Source organism: Hyperolius riggenbachi, chromosome 11 (assembly GCF_040937935.1).
Source record: "Hyperolius riggenbachi isolate aHypRig1 chromosome 11, aHypRig1.pri, whole genome shotgun sequence".
In the NCBI taxonomy this organism is placed as follows: domain Eukaryota; kingdom Metazoa; phylum Chordata; class Amphibia; order Anura; family Hyperoliidae; genus Hyperolius; species Hyperolius riggenbachi.
In genome coordinates, this window is record NC_090656.1 from 106238697 (window position 1) to 106255262 (window position 16566).

General features: G+C 44.9%; 2 protein-coding genes across 2 annotated transcripts in view; both read right to left on the reverse strand.

Moving 5' to 3' along the window:
• VWCE (von Willebrand factor C and EGF domains) overlaps window positions 1–16566 on the reverse strand; it is a 448320-nt gene that overhangs the window by 129610 nt on the left and 302144 nt on the right. The window lies entirely within an intron of this gene.
• On the reverse strand, window positions 5773–6822 carry LOC137537840 (3-galactosyl-N-acetylglucosaminide 4-alpha-L-fucosyltransferase FUT3-like). Its single transcript, XM_068259793.1, has one exon. It carries the CDS (start codon window positions 6820–6822, stop codon window positions 5773–5775), a length of 1050 nt encoding a protein of 349 aa, XP_068115894.1.

Consider the following 16566-nt stretch of genomic DNA (forward strand, 5'->3'; position numbering starts at 1 on the left):
CGCCGGTGTGGCGCTTGCTCACGTGCGTGTGTCCTTGGGCAATGGCGGCGCGTTCGGACCTCTGTGATGTAGACAAGAGGCCCCGCCCACCGCGTTCGCCATTGGTCCGCGGAACTGTGATGCGATAGTGACTGGGCTAAAGGGGAGGGGACGGGCCGTGTCATGTGACGTGTCATGTGTGTCCTGTGAGTGACAGGGGAAACTCTTCTACTTTGGACCAATGGTTGTGCAGGGGGGAGGATCGCCTTAATACGGCGAATACAACAGGACTGCGTTACGTAAACACCATTGTGCACACTGCAATAAACATTTGCCAAGGAACATTGGCGTGTTAAAAACTGTGCTAACACATTATTAACTTAAAATAAAGCTTTAAACCATGTGATATTTGAGAAAAGTGATCCATTATAAAAGGGTAAAGTCCATCCCATCTAAACACATTCCTATGATTGCACCTATACCCCATGATTCTTTTGATGCCTGCTGGCATAAGAACCCTCTTTGTTTACCTTTATTAAATACTATAGATTAAAAAGGAACAAGACCACCTCAATTCCCATTCTAAAATCAACATGCAGTTTGGGAGGCACATGGAGAGAAGGACACAAAAAATCAGGGGGGGACCCCCGAAAACAAAAGGGCTGCCTAAAACCCACCCAAACCTAAAAGCCCTATCAAGGGCTATTTTGTCCCCTACCCTTGTGTTTAATCCTACCAGGGTACCGGGGTTGGAGCCAGGGTGGCATAAAGTGCGTTCCCCCAATGCTCACTGGAAAAAGTAAGCTGGGAGCGTAATTATACAGCAAGAAAAGGGGGGGGGGGGGGAAATCCAAAGGATCCCCAGAGATTGGTGTGGCATCCAAGCGGTGCACGCCCAACCCCCCAGGGGCAGGACAGGGGTGCACCGGGCACGACAGTGCAGACAGGGAGGAATTCGTGCATTAGGGGGGACGATCACCGGGGCAACTTCATCCCCCCCCGGTGACGTCCTTTCCTCCCTATTCTATATGCAGGAAAAGGTGGCACTACCATCAATATATTGGTGGCATTATCTGTCCACTCTCATCCCTGTATTGCACCTGTCACCCGGCTGCCCCCATGTAATCCATATCCCCCAAGTGGGTGCCCGTACACCGCGGGCGCCACCTTCGAGTACAAATCAGGAATGGAGATAGTTGCAGCTGAAAAGAAGGGTGGAGAAGGGGAGAAAAAGCCCATGAAGGGGCGAGAAAATAAAGAACGGAGACAGACGAGTGGGCAGGAAGCGGGGCAAAACCTTAAGGGGGGGGCACCCCTATCGGGGTTAAATACCGAATGGACAGAGACCTGTCCATGGGTAAATGTTGAAAAGGCAAGGGGGGGGGGGGGGTTTTCGAGAAGGGACGGGAAAGGGGGGGGGGGGGAGGCCCAAGGGGGGAAGTTGCACTAAGTTCTAAGGGTCCAGGAAGCAGGACAGTTCTAGCCTGTCATTGAGGCCCAATGGCCCCATTGCCTCCGTACGTAGAATCACCCGGGATTCTCGTCGGGTGAGCTCCTGATCCCTATTTCCTCCCCTCCTCGAATTTGTGACATGCAAAAGTCCTGCAAATCTCAGGCATTTTGCTTTACCTTCGTGGGCCTGTCTAACATGATCAATCAGGCGTGGGCACCCCTTCCCAGATTTTATGGATTTGAAATGCTCCCCCACTCTCTCTTTGAGGGGCCTGGTGGTTTTGCCCACATAAAAGAATTGACAGGGGCAAAAGATGACATAGGAGACAAACCTGGTCTGGCACGTTATGAATGCTCTTACCTCCCACTGCACTCCCCCCATTCTGAGGTTGGTGCCCTCCATCATCCGTGGACAATATTTACATCTACCGCATTTGTGGTTCCCCTTGGGGCGTCTATTGCTTAGCCAATTAGATGGTGGAATTGAGCGGTACTCACTCCGTGTCAGGATATCCCCTAAGGTTGGAGCCCTTCTATATACCACACGTGGGGGGTCAGGAAAGATCTTGTGTAGTGTTGGGTCCCTAATTATAAGTGACCAATTCTTCTTTATAACTTGGGATAACCTTTTGGCCATGGGGGTATAATCAAACGTGCAAGTGAAAGAACCGCCTGCATCGGGTTTGGGTCGCCTAGTTAGGAGGGTGGACCTGCTCTTTTCTCTAGCCCTAACCTTTGCTGCTTCGAGGGCAACACCATCATAGTCCCTTGCCCGCAGGCGTGCAGTAAGTTCCCCTGCTTGCTTCTCAAATGAGCCTAAATCGGTGTTGTTGCGTCTAAGGCGCAAGTACTGGCCGTATGGCAGGGATGCCCTCACGTGTTCAGGATGGTAGCTGCTTCTATGCAGCAGTGAATTGACAGCCGTGGACTTTCTAAAGCCCTCACAAATCAACTTGGCCCCATCTGGTTTGATCATCAAATCCAAAAAGCACGCCCCCCTGTCATTGATTTCGGATGTAAAGCGCATGTTGATCCTGTTCACATTGAGGTGCTCCATGAACTCCCCAAATTCCTGAAGGCCTCCCTGCCACACAACCAGCACATCGTCCACGTAGCGTGACCATGTTTTAATGTTCCCTTGGAAGGGATTGGATGGATTAAACACGTAATCCTCCTCCCAGGCCCCCAAAAAGAGCCCCGCATAGGTACATGCCACAGAGGTTCCCATGGCCGTCCCGGAAGTCTGGTGGTACCATCCTCCGTCAAACATAAACGCATTATGCGTTAGGACGAACCTGAGACATTCACACAGGTAATCTTTGTAACCCGTGTCTTTACTGGTCCTATCCAGGAACCTGCGGACCGCCTTGATACCCTCCTTGTGGGGTATCCGGCTGTAAAGGCTTTCGACATCGATCGTGGCCAATCTGTATCCAGGTTGCCACACCACGTTCTCGGCAACGTTAATTGCGTCCAACGTGTCAGCCAGATAGGTTGGAACTCCCACGAGGAGGGGGCGCAACAGATGGTCCAAGAAGCGGGAAAGCCGTTCCGTGAGGGACCCACACCCGGAGACTATAGGTCTCCCCGGTGGGTTCTCCATAGATTTGTGCAGCTTGGGAAGATGGTACCACACAGGGTATCGGGGGGACACGGGTAGAAGGTCAGTAGCCAACCTCTGTGGCATGTACCCCTGTTCGACCCCTCGCCTTAACAATGTGCGAAGGGCCGACTGGTATTTTATGGTTGGGTTGTGACCCAAACGTTCATAAAATTCCCGGTTTTCCAGCTGCCTGTATGCTTCCCGTGTGTAGGTCTCACCGGTCATGATGACCACGTTTCCCCCCTTATCCGCCTGTTTCACCACCAGGTCGCGGCGAGACCTGAGCCATCTAATGGCCCTCCTCTCTGCACTGTTTAAGTTATCTGGTGCCCTGTCGTAACACAGGGCCCTCATCTCGTCCGCGACCTGGTGGAAAAACTGGTCTATTGGGGAACCGGGGGGAACTGGTACTGCTTGTATGGACCTACACGCCCTGAAAGCCCCGGGATTGCCCAGGCCCAGGTGTGGGCTGAAAGAATCTTCTGACCCCATAGAGCAATCTCCACCCTCCTCCCAAAGCTCCTCCAGCATCCGGAGTGCCTCCATCTCAGCCTTATCCCAGTCCACCACGGGACTGAACCCTACTAGCATCTCAGCAGCCACACAGAGAGAAAATGGCTACAAACAACATACCAGTTCCGGGTGCAATGGCCTGCACAGGAGACCTGGCAGCAAACTGGAGATTCTTCAGATCACAGTGGGAGGATTATAAGGTTGCTACTGAACTGGACAAGAGAGACCCCAAAGTCACATTTGCCTTTCAACTACTGAAAATGAGAATACAATTACACTGGTTTGGTTTTCACTTTCTGACATGTTTTGTGCATATTTAAAAATGTGTAAAATGAATGTGTATTTTTCACTGTCCATCTTTTAGTTACTGGGTTACTTTTCCACATGTACATTTAAAAAAGGGCTAGTAGTGCAGTGGTAATATTACCATCACTCTTCTATTAGCCACTGTTGTGAAATACCACAAATCGATGTCTTGGAAGTAAAGTATTGGTTTATTTACTGTACAGGAGACATGTACTTAAAGGGACTCCGAGCAGTGCAGAAACTATGGAAAGATGCACATCATTTTAAAGCTCTCTTTCTCCTCTTTCCAATGATATATAAACCGTCACCCTACGCCTTTTAGTTTTCGCTATTTTTGCAATTGAAATTGCAGCGGCCGCGATTTCAATCGCGAAAATAGAGAAGGCTTAGGGCGACGATTTAGGTGTCGCCAGAAAGAGGAGAAAGAGAGCTTTAAAATGATATCCATCTTTCCATAGTTACATTGTATTACACAGGACGACTTTTTCCTGCTGAATGGAGCTGCTGACACTGGGGAAAGTGTCGTCCTGTGTAATACAAGTAACTATAGAAAGATGGATATCATTTTAAAGCTCTCTTTCTCCTCTTTCTGGCAACACCTAAATCCTTGCCCTACGCCAGTTAGTTTTCTCTATTTTCGCGATTGAAATTGCGGCCGCGGCAATTTCAATCGTGAAAATAGCGAAAACTAAAAGGCGTAGGGCAGCGCTTTATATATCATTGGAAAGAGGAGAAAGAGAGCTTTAAAATGATATGCATCTTTCCATAGTTTCTGCATTGCTCGGAGTCCCTTTAATCATAGCCATGTCTGACTTGCAAAGCTCGGAACAGAAGTTATACACTCCCAATTACACATTACAATCATACCTCCTACCAATAACCTGATTGGATCCTCACAAAATCTCTAAGTTACCTATTGGAATACAGAATACAGCATAAATGAATACATATTAATATTTAAGTGGATGAGATCAGTCAGTCGTTAATTATTATTAGAGGAATTTGCTTCAATAGTAGCTTGTTTAATTTAAGGCTAGTTTGACTGGTGAGATTCACACAGCGCCATCTCTTATCTGCAAGACAGCACAAATCATCCCTAGTAGCACATTCCAAACCCATGAAAACATGTGAAAGAAGAGAACTAGGGCCATATGCAATTCACTTTTTCACCTGAGTTTTCTCCTAGGTGATAATTTTAAACTTGTCAATAAATGCATTTTAAGCCCCCAGAAGGCAAGTATATGCTCAAAATAATTTTAGTAGTGCTTTTTTACCAACTTTTTGGTACTTTTTTAGTTGAAAAGTACTGGAAAGTTATTTAAAATCAAAGATGAGAAATTATCTCCTGGGAGAAAACTCAGGTGAAAAAGAGAATTGCATATGGCCCCTAGTCTTATACGTGTAACTGTATAGAACAAAGGGAGTGTGGCAAAATGGCTTACAGGTGGCCATTTTATTTATCAATTTTACTTCATTACTGCATGATGTCATTTGTAAAATATTGGTAATTTTACCGATATTCAACTTTCACTACCCTCAACTTCGAATCACTGTCAGGTGCAGGTATGGGGCAGGTTCATGTTAAGAGGCGGTAACAGAGGTTTAGTAGTAGAGTTTTACACAAATGTGAAGTACATTTATTTTCACCCTATAAAAGGGATATCCTCTTCTGTTGCCAACCTTCTGCATAAGGTGGAGCTTCATGTAACAGTAAACCCTTCATAACTAGCTTAGAAAGTGCCACGGGAATCAGGTGTGGTGAGGAATGTCTGTTGAGCAGCGCATGGTCCTTCCTGTAATGAGTGATGACTGAACAGAGGTTTCAGAGGGAAATATACATATATTGTGGGAGCACTACTTACAATATATAAGTATATGGGTTGAACCTGCATCATTTGATTCCTTTTCATAGCCATATTTTACGTCAGGAACCATTTTTCCACGCTAGCTATAGCTTTGTAGCCTTTGCTTTGCTGTAGCTCTCTGCATGCTTTGCAGTAAAAACTATCCCAACCTAACTCTCTAACTGTCACAAACTTTGACCTCCAACTAAAATACTGTTCATATTTTGCATTGTCTTTGTCTAAGTCCAGCAGAAATTGTGCAAGTTCTTTCGGACTAGAGAAGTCATCCACATGAATGAAGGAAGTGGGAGGGATGAAACGTTCATAGTTCTCTCGAGGCGGGCCAAGTACAACGGGAACTAGCCCTGTGATAAAAGCGTTACTCCACAGTTTCTCAGTGATGTAGTCCCTATGCTCACAGTTTTCAAATGCAAGGTAAAACTTGTATTGGATGAGCGTACGTTCAAAGCCATCCCGGCTCAGTTTCTTGTGGTAACGTCCATATACATCAATGTCTATGTGTTTCTTGAGCTCCTCATAGTAACTTGCTCTTCGAGTACCTGAGTACCATGCACTGACTACCCAGGCCACCAGCTTAGACTTGGTAGGAATTTTAAAGCTTTGTGGTTCCTTCAGTGGCTTCATATAACCATAGGGTAAAAAAATATCAGAATTCTCTTGATAGCTCATCGTCATGTTTATAAGGTTGTCAAAAATATAGAGGTTGACGGTAACAATGGGAGGCTCAATGTTAAACCACACCCAACGTTGGTAGTGAGGTCTTGGTCCCCGAGGGATATCCCAGCTGTACATGACATCATAGTGATGGAAGACTACAGCATCCACTTCGCCAAGTAAGCTACGATCTGCAGTCAAAGAGCATCCTGAAATCTTATAATGAGACTCACAAGTATCCAAAGGAAAAGTTTCTTTAAAAGGCCAGGTCCAGACTAGAATAAGGAGTTTCTCATTTACATTTTCTTTTGATGGCTTTATCAATGTAGAGTGTCTATTCTCAATTTCACTTCCATGTAACACTTGCTTGAAAAACCATACATACGAGAGGAGGACAATCCCAAGGAAAAAAGGAAGGATGAAAAACAGTTTGTAAGGCTTTTTTCCCATCTTCCATGTGACATAAAAGTGCTGTAGAAAAACTTAAGAAAAAGAAAAAAATAATTGACCACAATAGATGGAAATGTTCACTTACAAAGAAAAGTTATACAATTGTGAAAGGGATTGTTGTATTGGTGATCTACAACTGTTCAGGATAATTTTAGGTGGCAATCTAGTATAAGTTTCCCTCTACATTGCTTGCTTTACCTTCAGCAATTCACTGAAGAAGATCCAACTCTGTCAATCTTGCTGTAGTTCCAGCTCCATCCTGCTTCTTCTCCCCCCCCCCCCCCTTCCTCTCTGTAAAACAGTATAGACTACTCAGCAGACAGCCAAGCAGATCATCTGTACATTGATTGGGGATGAATTATCTCCCGAAGGTATCATGAAAGATCATATCACGAAACACAGATATATAATCTTTACAGCAGCTTAAGGCCGATCATTGTTCTCTATTGTTGTGGATGCTCATTTTGCTTTCTAGGCTATCGTAGTAACAAGAAAGCATATGGGGAAAGCAATAATAATAATTCCTTTTTTTGTATAGTGCTTTTCTCCTGCCGGACTCAAAGCGCTTCTGAGGCAGCCACTAGAGCGCACTCAGTAGGCAATAGCAGTGTTAGGGAGTCTTGCCCAAAGAACTCCTTACTGAATTACTGGCTTACTGAACAGGAAGAGGCGAGATTTGAACCCACGTCTCCTGTGTCAGAGGCAGAGCAATGATCTAATTTAATCTACATATTGAAGGTATGGTTGTGGGTCACCATAACTAGATAGGGTTTTATTGGGGCTAAATACGAGATATCAGATGAACACCACCTGCTTTCTATCTTGATTAATCAACAGTTTATAGGCAAAGATCGCACATTTTATTTGTGTTAAGCTAGAAACCTAAGGGCTTGTACAAATTTGCAACTGATGTCGCCAGTCAGGGATCAGGAGCTGCTCCCCTTGGGTGACATTGCTGAGCCCTGCTGTCCTGTTTAGTTTAAGATAACACCTCTCACAATCCCATGGAAACTAGACAATGGCCTTTTCTTTACTGTAATTCACTTTTTCTCTCCTTTTCTCCTAATATTGAAAAGTTATTGTAAAAGACAAGATGAAAATTGACCTCCTAAGAGAAAACGTAGAAGAAAAAGTGAATAAAGTAAAGGCTAATGACCCTTATTCAGTTCACTTTTTCTCCTTTGGCCTCATTCTTCTGAGTTTTCTCCTAGGTGATATTTTCCCACCTTCCTATAAAATGCCCTTTAAACCACCTCAAAATAGTCTAAATAATTTTAATAGTACCTTTTCACCAACTTTTAGGTACTAGTTTAATTGTAAAATGCGTAAAAGTTATTTTAAAGAGAAATATGAAAAGATCTTCTAGGAGAAAACTCAGGAAAAAAAAGTTAATTGCATATGGGCTAAATGTTTTAAGTGAATATTTTCTAAATGTGGGCTTACCGTAGCTTTGGTTATATATGGCAGCATAAAATCACAACCAAGTGTTTCATATTACACAATGACCTATTCAATTTTAAGTTTCAGCATAAGTACAGGCATGTGTACAGCACACAACTTGTACTTAAAAACATTTGCAAGAAGTTGTCAAAGTGTCTACCACAAACTAGTTCTACCACAAAAGTTCATATGGATCTATCATTTTTGGAAGAGATTGTGTTAAAGTGTCATATCATATGCGCATATTGGAGAGTGTTTCTTAACCTCCTTGCCGGTTATCCCGAACTCAGTTCGGGGTAACCTGCGCAGGAGGATTTCTCAGGCCCCGCTGGGCCGATTTGCATAATTTTTTTTTTCCTACACGCAGCTAGCACTTTGCTAGCTGCGTGTAGTACGCAATCGCCGCTGCTCGCCGCCGATTCGCCGCTACCCACCGCGCCGAGCCGCCCCCCCCCCCCCTGCCCCAGACCCCTGCGCAGCCTGGCCAATCAGTGCCAGGCAGCGCTAAGGGGCGGATCGGGATTCCCTCTGATGTCACTATGTCCATGACGTCGGAGACGTCATCCCGCCCGGTCGCCATGGGGACCGGGGAAGCCCTGCAGGAAATCCCGTTCTGAACGGGTTTTCCTGCTTACTCTGATCGCCGAAGGCAATCGGAGTGAGTGGGGGGATGCCACCGCTCAGCAGCTATCATGTAGCGAGCCCTGGGCTCGCTACATGATTTAAAAAAAAATAAAATAAAAAAAAAGTGCTGCGCTGCCTCCTTGCCGGATTAATTAGACCGGCAAGGAGGTTAAGATCCACTTATTGCCTCTTCATTGGCCTTACCTGCATCTTTCCTGCATCTTCCCTTGCTGGTTTTAGCCAGCTGTGTATTTGTAGTAGCTGGGTTGCAAAGTACTACAATGTAAAATTTGGGAGCGACAGTCCTTTTCTACTGTATGAATCAGCAAGTTTCTCTTTACTTATTCCTGGAGTGTGATTATGGAATACAGAGAATATATTTCATCAAAAAAGGTTTTATTGTCTAACTGTATAGGGCTTGCATGAAGGTGTATAAGAATTATGGGAGGTAGATAATTTTGATAACGTTCATAAATCTAGGGAAAGATTTTCCCATCTTTTAAACATTCCATGAGGCCTGAGCCACACTATAAGCGCTTTTCTGAGTGTTTTTGATTGCTAAGTGCTTTCTGAGTGCTTTTTAAAAGTCACTCCCATTCACTATCATTAAAATCACGGTAAAAATCGAGTGAGTGATTTTTAAATAGTGCTCAGCAATCACAAGCGCTCAGAAAAGCACTTATAGTGGGGATCCAGCCTAAGAGGGGCTATACTAATTTTTTTGTGTTGTTTCACTATTTTCAGTTTAGATTGTGCATAGATGTGTTTGCATTGGGAGCAGAACTGATTTTTCAAAATTAACTTTAAATCTGGAGTGGTAAATTTAAAGGACAACTGAAGTGAGAATAATATGGAGGCTGCCATACTTATTTCCTTTTAGACAATACCAGTTGCCTGGCATTGTTCTGATCTTCCATGCATAAGTAGTGCCTGAATCACAGCAGAAACAAGCATGTTGCCAACCTTGTCAGATCTGACAATAATGTCAGAAACATCTGATCTGCTGCATGCTTGTTTAGGGTCTATGGCTAAAGATATTAGAGGCAGATAATCAGCAGGAAAGCCAGGCAACTGGTATTACTTAACCACTTAACGACCAGCTAACGCCCATAGGCGTCAGCAGGTCTTAAGTGGGTTACCATGGAAACATCGAGCGGACTTTCCATGTCAGTTCACGGAGGGTGTCTCCGTGAACAGCCGGAGAGCCGCCGATCGCGGCTCGCCGGCAAAATGTAAACACGCAGGGAAGAAATCCCCGCTGTTTACAACATACGGTGCTGCTGCGCAGCAGCGCCATAGGGCAGATCGGCGATCCCCGGCCTCTGATTGGCCGGGGATAGCCGTCATTTGATAGGCTGAAGCCTATCCTACAATGTGCAGGACGGATATCCGTCCTGCGCACATCAGAGCCATAGCGAGAGGCAGGAAGATGTAGGGAGGACGGAAAACGCTGCGGAGGGGGGCTTTGAGGTGCCCCTCCCTGCTCGGCCACACAGAGCGGCGGCGATCAGACGCCCCCAGCAGGTCATCCCCCTAGTGGGGGAAAAAGGGGGGGGAAGTCTGATCGCCCTGCTGTATTCACGATCTGTGCTGCGGGCTGCAGAGCTCACGCAGCACAGATCTCTAAAACACAGCCCGGTCCTTAAAGGGATACTGTAGGGGGGTCAGGGGAAAATGAGCTGAACTTACCCGGAGCTTCTAATGGCCCCCCGCAGACATCCTGTGTTGGCGCAGCCACTCCCCAATGCTCCGGCCCCGCCTCCGGTTCACTTCTGGAATTTCTGACTTTAAAGTCAGAAAACCACTGCGCCTGCGTTGCCGTGTCCTCGCTCCCGCTGATGTCACCAGGAGTGTACTGCGCAGACACAGACCATACTGGGCCTGCGCTGTGCGCTCTTGATGACATCAGCGGGATCGAGGACACGGCAACGCAGGCGCAGTGGTTTTCTGACTTTAAAGTCAGAAATTCCAGAAGTGAACCGGAGGCGGGGCCGGAGCATCGGTGAGCGGCTGCGCGGGCACAGGATGTCTGCGGGGGACCATTAGAAGCCCCGGGTAAGTTCAGCTCATTTTCCCCCGACCCCCCCTACAGTATCCCTTTAAGTGGAGGAAATAAATATGGCAGCCTCCATATACCTCTCACTTCAGTTGTCCTTCATCATGTTCTGATCGTGACTGTGTTAAGTCTAATAAGTATTTTATTTCTCAGACCATAAGATGCGCCAGACCATAAGACACACCTATATTTAGAGGACAAAAATCAGTTCCCAAACAGGCATAGATTTCAATTATTGTAGTTCAGAAGAGGTTAAAGAAAAAAATAGCAAATATGTACACATTGGGCACAGCAAATGCCACATTGAAGGAAATCCTAGGTGAAAACGTAAAATAAATATGGTACATGCATGTCTCCATAATGTCATACAAGGACTTTCCTGCGCATGCACAGGAAATACTTGATCTAGATCAAAGGTCACAAACCAGGTGGGTGGGGCCTAATCCAGTGCTAATCACACCTAAAGGGAGCAGTGCTGGGCGAACAGAAGACATTTATGTACCCTATTTATTCCATGTTTTCACCTCGGATTTCTTTTATAGTGAATATGCGGGGATGAGAACTGTATGAATGTGATGCATGGCTGAGTAAGGGGAGTGTGTAGGGAGTTTGATGTGACAATGACAGAGTGTTACATTTATTTTTGTAGACCGAACATAGCTGTGAGGGGTGCAAAAAATAGCTGTGTCTGTTGCTATAAATAAGAGAGGAGACACAACAAGTGGCACAGGATGGAGCGGTATGGAGTGGGCGGTGTGAGGGGGAGAACAATGGTCTCATCCAGTGCTGGAATGAAAGGATCTGACAGTCCAGATCTCTCTCTGAAGGATTGGGGAGGGACGAGAGCTGCCGTACACGCGTCCATGCAAAAAGGGCGTTGGGGGAAAAAAGGGCACGTGGTGTAAACGATAAGCGGTAAAAGCGTTTATAAAAATATTGTGTTGTATTTCGTGTACAATAATGTTTTACAAATTAAAAAACCTTTAATAATGTGTATGAAATCACAAATTGTGAATACGATAATCTTTCCTGTTTTGAAAGTGAAACTTATAATTACGTTTGTTAAAAAACGATATGTATAATCATTATAATTGTATAATATTGTGTATAACCTTCATTTATAGTTTCTTCATGTAATAAAATCAGAAAATATTGTTTATAACAATGAAGAAATATATAAGTACATTGGTAATAACTGTAGTAAACATTAATAAATATTACTAACATTTTACTACAACTAATCCTAACCCTACTCTCACACAGAACCCTCCCTGTACCTATCCCTAACCCTTAGACCCCCCTGGTGGTGCCTTACCCTGAGACCCCCATCTCCTGGTGGTGCCTAACCCTAAGACCCCCCTGGTGGTGCCTAACCCTAAATATCCCCTGGTGGTGCCTAACCCTAAGACCCCCCCTTAGTGATCGCTTTATTGTGTGGATAATAATGTTTTACAAATATTGACTGTAAAAAATATATTACAATTTACTTACTGATTGCTTTATTATGTGGATAATAATGTTTTACAAAAAGTAAGTGATAACATTTTAAACAACGGTTTAGTTAAATATGATACATAATTTTAGTATATTTGTAAACGTGATTCGTCACAGGTGCATTTTGTAAACTTAAATCATCACAAGCGCAGTTTGAAAAGAATACTAATAATCCGGGCGCTGTTTGAAAACGTTAACAGGGCGCCCTTTTTTTCCTGTTCAGTGCCCGTCAAATGATATTTACTATGGGAGTGAATGGCGGCTCCCTTTTTGTCCACTTGCCTCATGCGCCTAAATTTCCTGCTTCCGCCATACACACACTAGGTTCTCTGCACGGCCAACTTCAACCCATTTACTTTTGATCTTGCTTTTTTTCAGACACTTGGCATACACATAGACACAGTTCTTTCTGGAACACATGCAATTGACCAGAACAGGAACTGAGGTGCCCAGACCGATTAATCAGTTTTGCTCATAACATGGAAGAAACATGCACGCCATGAAATGTTATGGATTACTCAGAAAACCAAAACCTTCAAAAGGAGGTAATCCGAAGATTATGGCTTTAATTCACTAAGGGGAATTCGGTAAAATAATTTACCATACCACATACTGTATTTTACACTTTTTTCGAGTTCACTAAGATGCGGGGAGCATGCAGTAGAAGTAATTTAGCAAACAAACAAGCTTCAATTCACTAAGCCCTGCTCGGTAAGTCTCACTTGCCAGCTGTGGGGAAGGTCAGGCAGGAAGCTGAGAGTCTGTGTGCAGGAGTTGGGGTTTTTCTGTCCAGTGCATCCCAGGCATCTCTTTAGATGTGCTGCAGCCACCAGAGGGAGCTCTTCTGTTTACTGTAATGATCCGCTCAGCTGGCTGCACAGGCAGCCAGCTGTTTGACCATTCCTTATGTCTGAGAGATGCAGGTCTCTGGAAAAGAGACCTGGCTTCATCTTGCAACTTTCTGAGTTGCTTTGCTAAGGAATTTGCATACATGCAAATTGCTCAGCTGTCTCGTTGGAGGGCTGGCAGTATAAAAGCCTGCTGCTGACCAGAAGGCTTCGCTGGTCATAACGGTTTGTTAAATCACTCCTGGAGTGTCAGCCTTTTCTGTTGGATTGTTGTAGCTAGCTTAGAGTAATTCTGGGGACTGCACTAGGCAGCCTCTCTAGTGCAGTTAGCCTGCTTATCTGTTTTGTCTGTATTGTCTCTCTGTTGCGATTGTCCTGTCGCCAACGGTGGTCATCAGGAAATCGTTCTGTCTGTCTGTGGGTGCTAACCAGGGCAGCGGTTGTTACTTGTAGCCCCTTCTGTTTTATCTGTCTTACTTGGATTACACTAGCCTCTAGCGGTAGCGGCTGTGGATCCCTCTGATCGCTTTCTTGGAGTATAGCTGGAGCAGCGGTTGCCACCGGCTATCTCATCTGTCTGTCTTGCTTGGATCGCACTCGCTCTGGCGGAAAGAGCAGTGGATCCTGCTAACTCTGCTTCTATACTTGGATCGCACTCGCTCTAGCGGTAAGAGCAGTTGATCCTGCTAGCTCTGTTACTTTACCTGGATCGCACTCGCTCTGGCGGAAAGAGCAGTGGATCTTTTCTATCCTACTTCCCGTCCGTCTGTCTTGTCTGATACGAACGCTTGCTGTAGGCTCGATGAGGTAACCGTTAAGCAAGCGCTCGCGTTCTCTGTTTCGTGTTTGTGTGGCAGGGGTTAGTTAGGCGTGCTTGTCTCTGTTGTGCTTAACACGTGGAGAACGCGCTGTAAACGCGTTCGCTGTTGCGAATGAGTGCGGTGTTCGCGTTTAGTTAGCGTTTGTTATTTTCCTTATCTTCTCATTGTATGATTTGCTGTGCCTTTGCTACTCTCGTGCCCTGTCTTGCTTAAGCCTTGTGTCACCTCTGGCAATTGCCTCTCTCGCGATTTTGTTCCTACTTTGTTTCTGCTGTTGTGTGTGCACCGTCGCGGGTTGGTGACTAGATTGGTGCACATACATACATTCTGTCTCTGTGCTCATTCTCATTCGCAATCGCTTCTCTTGCGATTGCGTTCTCACTTGGTTTCCTCTGTTGTGTGTCCACCGTCGCAGGTTGGCGGCTAGATTGGTGGACATACATACATTCCTCATTTGTGCTTATTCGGTCTTGTGTTGCTGTTAGCAATCGCCATCTCTTGCAATTGTCTTCTCACCTGATCTTCATGGTTGTGTGTTCATCGTCGCAGGGTGGCGACTAGATTGGTGGACACACATAACCTCTGTCGCTTTGCTCTCTCTCTTTCAGGGCTATCTTGCCCTGCGTTTCTTCCCTTCGTACAATTCCTGTCTGGCGTCTGTGGCAGGGCAGAGGATCTGTTCCTCTGCACTCCACAGCTCCATCTGCCAACAGGAATTTCCCTCTACAGGTGCGTTGCACCTTTTGCTGGGTTCTCTCAAATTATACGCTTGTGGAGGATTTCCGCAGTGTCAACGCACATCCTGTGCGCTGACCACGGAAAGAATTCCACAATCGTTACATTTACTAGTATACAAATATTCACATCTAAAGGTATACCGAAAAGCCTTTTAAAATGTCTCCTTCCCCTCTTCTGTATTCTGAATTCCCGCCCTCCAGAGTATCGGACCAAATTGGGTGAGAAGCAGGGCTGTATGTCTCTCCCTATTGGCTTTCTGATACATCTATCAAGTTTTACCGCATAGAGATTATGAGTTACCAGCTGGTCAGAGCTAGTGGTAAATATCAAACACTTTTGCTTGATTTACTGAATGCTTTTACCTTTGTGAATTGCAATTTCTTGCCATTTCTTGATGTTTTTTACCACACAAGTTGGTAATTTACCTCACTAGTCGATAGTTTTCAGTGCAGCAATAGCTTTAGTGAATTGCCATTTGGCAAGGTGATTGGTAAAATCAGCTATATTCTGCATTACCGAATAAGGTTTTGCTTAGTGAATTGAGGACTATGTGTACAGAAAGAGGGAAGGCTAATTTCCATAATGGATGTATTAGGCCCTCTTGGTAACAAATGTAACACCTGTTCTGTGCCATGATAAATTCTATGCACATTATTTCATGTAATCTGCACTCTGTTGGTACTCCTAGGATAATATCAGTTGTTAGATACAGTGCGTCTTCCTGTTTATTTTTGGTAAATAAAACATCTTTCTATATTGTGCATCAGAGGCCTACACGGGTCCACTTTTTCATACCCACACCCTACCCACACCCGCGACCTGCTACCCGCACCCGACCCGCGACACGCTTTCTGGTGAATTTGATACCCACAACCCGACCCACACCCGCAGAACCGCTACCCGCACCCGACCCGCAGGCCCGCTACCCGACCCGCTACCGACGACTTGCTTTTTTACATTTTCTTCTAAAGTGCACATTTAAAGTAACATTGAGCTGTAAAGTTAACAAAATCTATTTGTATACACAAATCAAAGCTAAAGAAGGTTTACATGCTTGCTTTCACTACCCGCGACCCGCACCCCGCTACCTGCAACCCTACCCGCACCCGCAACTCGCTACCCGCACCCGACCCGCACCCGCAGCTTAAATCAATATGGGTACCCGAACCCGACCCGCATTTCAGGTTACCCGGGGGTACCCGACCCGCTGCAGGCCTCTATTGTGCATATTTGCCTTTGAACTACTCAAAGTGTGAATGAAATTACACTGGTTTTCATTTCCTGACATGTTTTGTACATATTTATAAATGTGTAAAATTAACTACTTGACCACTACAGGTTGTGCTCCCTTTATGGACCACAGCAATTTTCACATTTCAGCACTCCTCCCATTAATTTGCCAATAACGTTATTACTACTTATCACACCTAAATTATCTATATCTTGTTTTTTTTCATCACCAATTAGGCTTTCTTTCGGTGGTACTTTTTGCAAAATAATTATTTTATATGCATTTTAAATGAAATAAGAAGAAAGTGAAAAAAAAAATTTCTGTTTTCAACCAGTATAGTTTTAAAATAATATGTGCTACTGTAAATACAAAACACATATTTCATTTGCCCATGTGTTCCAGTTATTACAAAATTTAAATTATGTCCCTAGTACAATGTATGGCAACAACATTTTATTTGGAACTAACGTGTTTTTAGTTTTCTCATTGCAC

Excerpts from the sequence above, each read along its gene's own strand:
- LOC137537840 (XM_068259793.1), bottom strand. The coding sequence starts at position 6,822 with ATGGGAAAAAAGCCTTACAAACTGTTTTTCATCCTTCCTTTTTTCCTT.